This window comes from Nerophis ophidion, linkage group LG27 (genome assembly GCF_033978795.1).
Source record: "Nerophis ophidion isolate RoL-2023_Sa linkage group LG27, RoL_Noph_v1.0, whole genome shotgun sequence".
In the NCBI taxonomy this organism is placed as follows: domain Eukaryota; kingdom Metazoa; phylum Chordata; class Actinopteri; order Syngnathiformes; family Syngnathidae; genus Nerophis; species Nerophis ophidion.
Window position 1 is genome coordinate 36,177,173 of NC_084637.1, and position 7,762 is coordinate 36,184,934.

At 38.6% G+C, this 7,762-nt stretch overlaps 1 protein-coding gene across 1 annotated transcript; it reads right to left on the minus strand.

The window, feature by feature from the left end:
- Positions 1–271: 271 nt before the first annotated feature.
- LOC133544340 (voltage-dependent L-type calcium channel subunit alpha-1D-like) lies at positions 272–7,174 on the minus strand. The gene is made up of 3 exons (XM_061889553.1): positions 7,055–7,174; positions 6,882–6,998; positions 272–1,426 (listed from the first exon to the last, which is right to left on the minus strand). The coding sequence occupies exons 1-3, from the start codon at positions 7,172–7,174 to the stop codon at positions 1,127–1,129; spliced, it is 537 nt and encodes a 178-aa protein (XP_061745537.1). The 3' UTR covers positions 272–1,126.
- Between the last annotated feature and the right edge of the window lie 588 nt (positions 7,175–7,762).

Here is a 7,762-nt window from a genome sequence, read left to right on the forward strand (position 1 = left end):
GTTCTCTTCTGTCATCTATAGTGGGGTTGCTATAGCAACGTGACATTGTTCTCTTCTGTCATCTATAGTGTGGTTGCTATAGCAACGTGACATTGTTCTCTTCTGTCATCTATAGTGGGGTTGCTATAGCAACGTGACATTGTTCTCTTCTGTCATCTATAGTGGGGTTGCTATAGCAACGTGACATTGTTCTCTTCTGTCATCTATAGTGGGGTTGCTATAGCAACGTGACATTGTTCTCTTCTGTCATCTATAGTGGGGTTGCTATAGCAACGTGACATTGTTCTCTTCTGTCATCTATAGTGTGGTTGCTACAGCAACGTGACATTGTTCTCTTCTGTCATCTATAGTGTGGTTGCTATAGCAACGTGACATTGTTCTCTTCTGTCATCTATAGTGTGGTTGCTACAGCAACGTGACATTGTTCTCTTCTGTCATCTATAGTGTGGTTGCTACAGCAACGTGACATTGTTCTCTTCTGTCATCTATAGTGTGGTTGCTATAGCAACGTGACATTGTTCTCTTCTGTCATCTATAGTGTGGTTGCCATAGCAACGTGACATTGTTCTCTTCTGTCATCTATAGTGTGGTTGCTACAGCAACATGACATTGTTCTCTTCTGTCATCTATCGTGGGGTTGCTATAGCAATGTGACATTGTTCTCTTCTGTCATCTATAGTGTGGTTGCTATAGCAACGTGACATTGTTCTCTTCTGTCATCTATAGTGTGGTTGCTACAGCAACATGACATTGTTCTCTTCTGTCATCTATCGTGGGGTTGCTATAGCAATGTGACATTGTTCTCTTCTGTCATCTATAGTGTGGTTGCCATAGCAACGTGACATTGTTCTCTTCTGTCATCTATAGTGTGGTTGCTACAGCAACATGACATTGTTCTCTTCTGTCATCTATAGTGTGATTGCTACAGCAACGTGACATTGTTCTCTTCTGTCATCTATAGTGTGGTTGCTACAGCAACGTGACATTGTTCTCTTCTGTCATCTATAGTGTGGTTGCTATAGCAACGTGACATTGTTCTCTTCTGTCTTCTATAGTGTGGTTGCTACAGCAACGTGACATTGTTCTCTTCTGTCAATACATCCATCAATAAGCCGTGGTGTAGTTGCTATGGCAACGTGATGCAGCTCATCTCATCCGAGAGGTCCTCCTCTTGCTCGGCCTTGGGGTACCAAGCCTCCTGGTCGCTGTAGTCCTGCCCCCGGATCACAGCGAAGTCCCAGGCGGCGACCCCCGAGCCGTCGGCGGCCATCTTGGTGTCGTCGGCCATGTTGGCGTTGAGCAGGTGGCTGGCGGCGCTCTCCATCTGGTGGATGGTCATGTGGCAGGTGTCGGCGATCTCCTGCTTGGTGGTCGGCACAAACTTGGGGTCATTGGCCAAAGTTGCCAGACCCTCGGAGATCAAGGCCTGGCAACAAAGAAATGTGAAGGTATGACATGATGTCATCTTTCTGATACATCATCTACATATTTCATTGTTGAAATGTACTTATTTCTATTGTTTGATTTATCATTATTTAAATGTACTCGTCTGTCATTTCTGTTGTCATTTAAATCTACCTATTTATTTTTTAATATATCATTATTACAAAAGTTGTCAGCTTGTGTAAATGCTAAATAAAAAGAGAATACAACAAATCCTTTTCAACTTATATTCAATTGAATAGACTGCAAAGACAAGATATTTCATCTTCACACTGACAAACTTTCTTCTTTGTTGCAAATATTAGCACATTTGGAATTTGATGCCTGCAACATGTTTCAAAAAAGCTGGCACAAGTGGCAAAAAAGAGTGAGAAAGTTGAGGGATGCTCTTATTTGGAACATCCCACGGGTGAACAGGCTAATTGGGAACAGGTGGGTGCCATCAATCAATCAATCAATCAATGTTTATTTATATAGCCCTGAATCACAAATGTCTCAAAGGACTGTGCAAACCACTTCGACTACGACATCCTCGGAAGAACCCACAGAAGGGAAAGAAAAACTCACACCCAGTGGGCAGGGAGAATTCACATCCAGTGGGACGCCAGTGACATTGAGGACTATGAAAAACCTTGGAGAGGACCTCAAATGTGGGCACCCCCCGAAAGCAATGGATGTCGAGCGGGTCTAACATGATACTGTGGAATTTCAATCCATAGTGGCTCCAACACAGCCGCGAGACTTCAGTTCAAAGCGGATACAAGACAGCAGCGAGAGTCCCGTCCACAGGAAACCATCCCAAGCGGAGGCGGATCAGCAGCGCAGAGATGTCCCCAACCGATACACAAGCGAGCGGTCCATCCTGGGTCCCGACTCTGGACAGCCAGTGCTTCATCCATGGTCATCGGACCGGACCCCCTCCACAAGGGAGCGGGGGACAGAGGAGAAAAAGAAAAGAAGCGGCAGATCAACGTTACAGTAGTCGAGGCGAGACGTAACAAACGCATGGATAATGACCTCAGCGTCTTTAGTGGACAGAATGGAGCGAATTTTAGCGATATTACGGAGATGAAAGAAGGCCGTTTTAGTAACGCTTTTAATGTGTGACTCAAAGGAGAGAGTTGGGTGGAAGATAATACCCAGATTCTTTACCGTGTCGCCTTGTTTAATTGTTTGGTTGTCAAATGTTAGAGTTGTATTATTAAATAGAGTTCGGTGTCTAGCAGGACCAATAATCAGCATTTCCGTTTTTTTGGCGTTGTGTTGCAAAAAGTTAGCGGACATCCATTGTTTAATTTCATTAAGACACGCCTCCAGCTGACTACAATCCGGCGTGTTGGTCAGCTTTAGGGGCATGTAGAGTTGGGTGTCATCAGCATAACAGTGAAAGCTAACACCGTATTTGCGTATGATGTCACCTAGCGGCAGCATGTAGATGCTGAAGAGTGCAGGGCCAAGGACCGAACCCTGGGGAACTCCACACGTTACCTTAACGTAGTCCGAGGTCACATTGTTATGGGAGACACACTGCATCCTATCAGTAAGATAAGAGTTAAACCAAGACAGGGCTGCACAAACCACTACGACATCCTCGGTAGGCCCACATAAGGGCAAGGAAAACTCACACCCAGTGGGACATCGGTGACAATAATGACCCAGTGGGACGTCGGTGACAATAATGACTATGAAAACCTTAGAGAGGAGGAAAGCAATGGATGTCGAGCGGGTCTAACATGATACTGTGAAAGTTCAATCCATAATGGATCCAACACAGTCGCGAGAGTCCAGTCCAAAGAGGATCCAACACAGCAGCGAGAGTCCCGTTCACAGCGGAGCCAGCAGGAAACCATCCCAAGCGGAGGCTGATCAGCAGCGCAGAGATGTCCCCAGCCGATACACAGGCAAGCAGTACATGGCCACCGGATCGGACCGGACCCCCTCCACAGGGGAGAGTGGGACATAGAAGAAAAAGAAAAGAAACAGCAGATCAACTGGTCTAAAAAGGGAGTCTATTTAAAGGCTACAGTATACAAATGAGTTTTAAGGTGAGACTTAAATGCTTCTACTGAGGTAGCATCTCGAACTGTTACCGGGAGGGCATTCCAGAGTACTGGAGCCCGAACGGAAAATGCTCTATAGCCCGCAGACTTTTTTTGGGCTTTGGGAATCACTAATAAGCCGGAGTCCTTTGAACGCAGATTTCTTGCCGGGACATATGGTACAATACAATCGGCAAGATAAGATGGAGCTAGACCGTGTAGTATTTTATACGTAAGTAGTAAAACCTTAAAGTCACATCTTAAGTGCACAGGAAGCCAGTGCAGGTGAGCCAGTATAGGTATATATGTATGTATATATGTATATAAAGGTATATACAGTACAGGTATATATGTATGTATATATGTATATAAAGGTATATACAGTATAGGTATATATGTATGTATATATGTATATAAAGGTATATACAGTATAGGTATATATGTATGTATATATGTATATAAAGGTATATACAGTATAGGTATATATGTATGTATATATGTATATAAAGGTATATACAGTACAGGCGTAATGTGATCAAACTTTCTTGTTCTTGTCAAAAGTCTAGCAGCCGCATTTTGTACCAACTGTAATCTTTTAATGCTAGACATGGGGAGACCCGAAAATAATACGTTACAGTAATCGAGACGAGACGTAACAAACGCATGGATAATGATCTCAGCGTCTTTAGTGGACAGAATGGAGCGAATTTTAGCGATATTACGGAGATGAAAGAAGGCCGTTTTAGTAACGCTTTTAATGTGTGCCTCAAAGGAGAGAGTTGGGTCGAAGATAATACCCAGATTCTTTACCGTGTCGCCTTGTTTAATTGTTTGGTTGTCAAATGTTAGAGTTGTATTATTAAATAGAGGTCGGTGTCTAGCAGGACCGATAATCAGCATTTCCGTTTTTTTGGCGTTGAGTTGCAAAAAGTTAGCGGACATCCATTGTTTAATTTCATTAAGACACGCCTCCAGCTGACTACAATCCGGCATGTTGGTCAGCTTTAGGGGCATGTAGAGTTGGGTGTCATCAGCATAACAGTGAAGGTCAAATACTCTGTATGATTTATAAAGGTCAAATACGCTGTATGATTTATAAAGGTCAAAGACTCTGTATGATTTATAAAGGTCAAAGACTCTGTATGATTTATAAAGGTCAAAGACTCTGTATGATTTATAAAGGTCAAATACTCTGTATGATTTATAAAGGTCAAAGACTGTATGTTTTATAAAGGTCAAAGACTCCGTATGATTTATAAAGGTCAGCTCTTTTGTTTAAAGACTCTATGATTTATAAAGGTCAAAGACTCTGTATGCTTTATAAAGGTCAAAGACTCTGTATGATTTATAAAGGTCAAAGACTCTGCATGATTCATAAAGGTCAAAGAGTCTGTATGATTCATAAAGGTCAAAGACTGTATGCTTTTTAAAGGTCAAAGACTGTATGATTTATAAAGGTCAAAGGCTCTATGATTTATAAAGGTCAAAGACTGCATGATTCATAAAGGTCAAAGATTCTGTATGGTTCATAAAGGTCAAAGACAGTATGCTTTATAAAGGTCAAAGACTCTGTATGATTTTCAAAGGTCAAAGACTCTGTATGATTTATATATGTCAAAGACTCTGTATGATTTATAAAGGTCAAAGACTCTGTATGATTTATAAAGGTCAAATACTCTGTATGAATTATAAAGGTCAAAGACTGTATGATTTATGAAGGTCAAAGACTCTGTATGATTTATAAAGGTCAAAGACTCTGTATGATTTATAAAGGTCAAATACTCTGTATGATTTATAAAGGTCAAAGACTCTGTATGATTTACAAAGGTCAAAGACTCTGTATGATTTATAAAGGTCAAAGACTCTGTATGATTTATAAAGGTCAAATACTCTGTATGATTTATAAAGGTCAAAGACTCTGTATGCTTTATAAAGGTCAAAGACTCCGTATGATTTATAAAGGTCAGCTCTTTTGTTTAAAGACTATGATTTATAAAGGTCAAAGACTCTGTATGCTTTATAAGGTCAAAGACTCTGTATGATTTATAAAGGTCAAAGACTATGATTTATAAAGGTCAAAGACTCTGCATGATTCATAAAGGTCAAAGATTCTGTGTGATTCATAAAGGTCAAAGACTCTGTATGATTTATAAAGGTTAAAGACTCTGTATGATTTATAAAGGTCAAATACTCTGTATGATTTATAAAGGTCAAAGACTCTGTATGATTTACAAAGGTCAAAGACTCTGTATGATTTATAAAGGTCAAATACTCTGTATGATTTATAAAGGTCAAAGACTCTGTATGCTTTATAAAGGTCAAAGACTCCGTATGATTTATAAAGGTCAGCTCTTTTGTTTAAAGACTCTATGATTTATAAAGGTCAAAGACTCTGTATGCTTTATAAGGTCAAAGACTCTGTATGATTTATAAAGGTTAAAGACTATGATTTATAAAGGTCAAAGACTCTGCATGATTCATAAAGGTCAAAGATTCTGTGTGATTCATAAAGGTCAAAGACTGTATGCTTTTTAAAGGTCAAAGGCTCTATGATTTATAAAGGTCAAAGACTGCATGATTCATAAAGGTCAAAGATTCTGTATGAATCACAAAGGTCAAAGACGGTATGCTTTATAAAGGTCAAAGACTCTGTATGATTTATAAAGGTCAAAGACTCTGTATGATTTATAAAGGTCAAAGACTCTGCCTGATTCATAAAGGTCAAAGATTCTGTATGATTCATAAAGGTCAAAGACTATGATTTATAAAGGTCAAAGACTCTGCATGATTCATAAAGGTCAAAGATTCTGTATGATTCATAAAGGTCAAAGACTATGATTTATAAAGATCAAAGACTGCATGATTCATAAAGGTCAAAGATTCTGTATGATTCATAAAGGTCAAAGACTCTATGATTCATAAAGGTCAAAGATTCTGTATGATTCATAAAGGTCAAAGACTCTATGATTTATAAAGGTCAAAGATTCTGTATGATTCATAAAGGTCAAAGACTATGATTTATAAAGATCAAAGACTCTATGATTCATAAAGGTCAAAGATTCTGTATGATTCATAAAGGTCAAAGACTCTATGATTTATAAAGGTCAAAGATTATGTATGATTCATAAAGGTCAAAGACTACGATTTATAAAGATCAAAGACTGCATGATTCATAAAGGTCAAAGATTCTGTATGATTTATAAAGGTCAAAGACTCTATGATTCATAAAGGTCAAAGATTCTGTATGATTCATAAAGGTCAAAGACTCTATGATTTATAAAGGTCAAAGACTCTGCATGATTCATAAAGGTCAAAGATTCTGTATGATTCATAAAGGTCAAAGACTGTATGATTTATAAAGGTCAAAGACTGTATGATTTATAAAGGTGACGGGGGCACCTGCATGAGCGGCGTGCAGCAGGGCGAAGAGTGGCAGGCCAGCGGCGAGGCAGGGGGCGTGGCCCAGGAGAGGGCGGAGCATGTGGGGGACAAACGAAGTCCGGCCACCGCCATCACCTTGACAACGAGCATATTCCCTAAACATTCATACGACGGGTGTTGTTGTTGTTTACCTGTTGTTGCTGCAGTGGAAGTGCTGTGCAGGAAGGAGTGGGCGGAGCCTCCTCCTCCTCGCCACCTGGTCGCCGGAGGCACTCGAAACTAAACGCTGGTCTGTTGACACAAACTATCATGCACACTATTTTATTATTCTACCTAACCTCATTGGCATTCATTTTTATTTTATTAATATTATCCTAAAAATATTTACTAACACATTCATTTGTATTCAATTATTATACTAGAAAAATTTACTAATTTACATTCACCTTTATTCAATTATCATTATGATATAATTATTTACTAACATTCACTTTTGTTCAATTATTTTATAATTATTATGCTAGAATTATTTACTAACTTACATTCATTTTTATTCCATTATTTTACTGTCATTATGCTAGAATTATTTACAAATTTACATACATTGTTATTCAATTGTTGTATTATTTTTTTCCATTCAGTTATTTTATTATTATTATGGTAGAAATATTTACGAACTTACACTTAGTTATTTTATTATGCTAGAATTATTTACTAACTTCGATTATTTTTTATTCAATTATTTTATTTTTATTATGCTAGAAATATTTACTAACTCACACTCACTTTTTTCACATTTTATTATTATTATGCTAGATCCATCAACTAATTTACATTCATTTTAATTCAATCGTTGTATTAAACTTTCATTCAGTTATTTTATTATTGATATGCTAGAA

Bases quoted from the DNA above. Each gene is read 5' to 3' on its own strand.
- LOC133544340 (XM_061889553.1), bottom strand. From the start codon at position 7,174: ATGATAGTTTGTGTCAACAGACCAGCGTTTAGTTTCGAGTGCCTCCGG. The intron at 6,999-7,054 runs GTAAACAACAAC...CTCGTTGTCAAG, and splicing joins TTCCACTGCAGCAACAACAG to GTGATGGCGGTGGCCGGACT. The intron at 1,427-6,881 runs GTGCCCCCGTCA...CTTTGTTGCCAG, and splicing joins GCTGCACGCCGCTCATGCAG to GCCTTGATCTCCGAGGGTCT.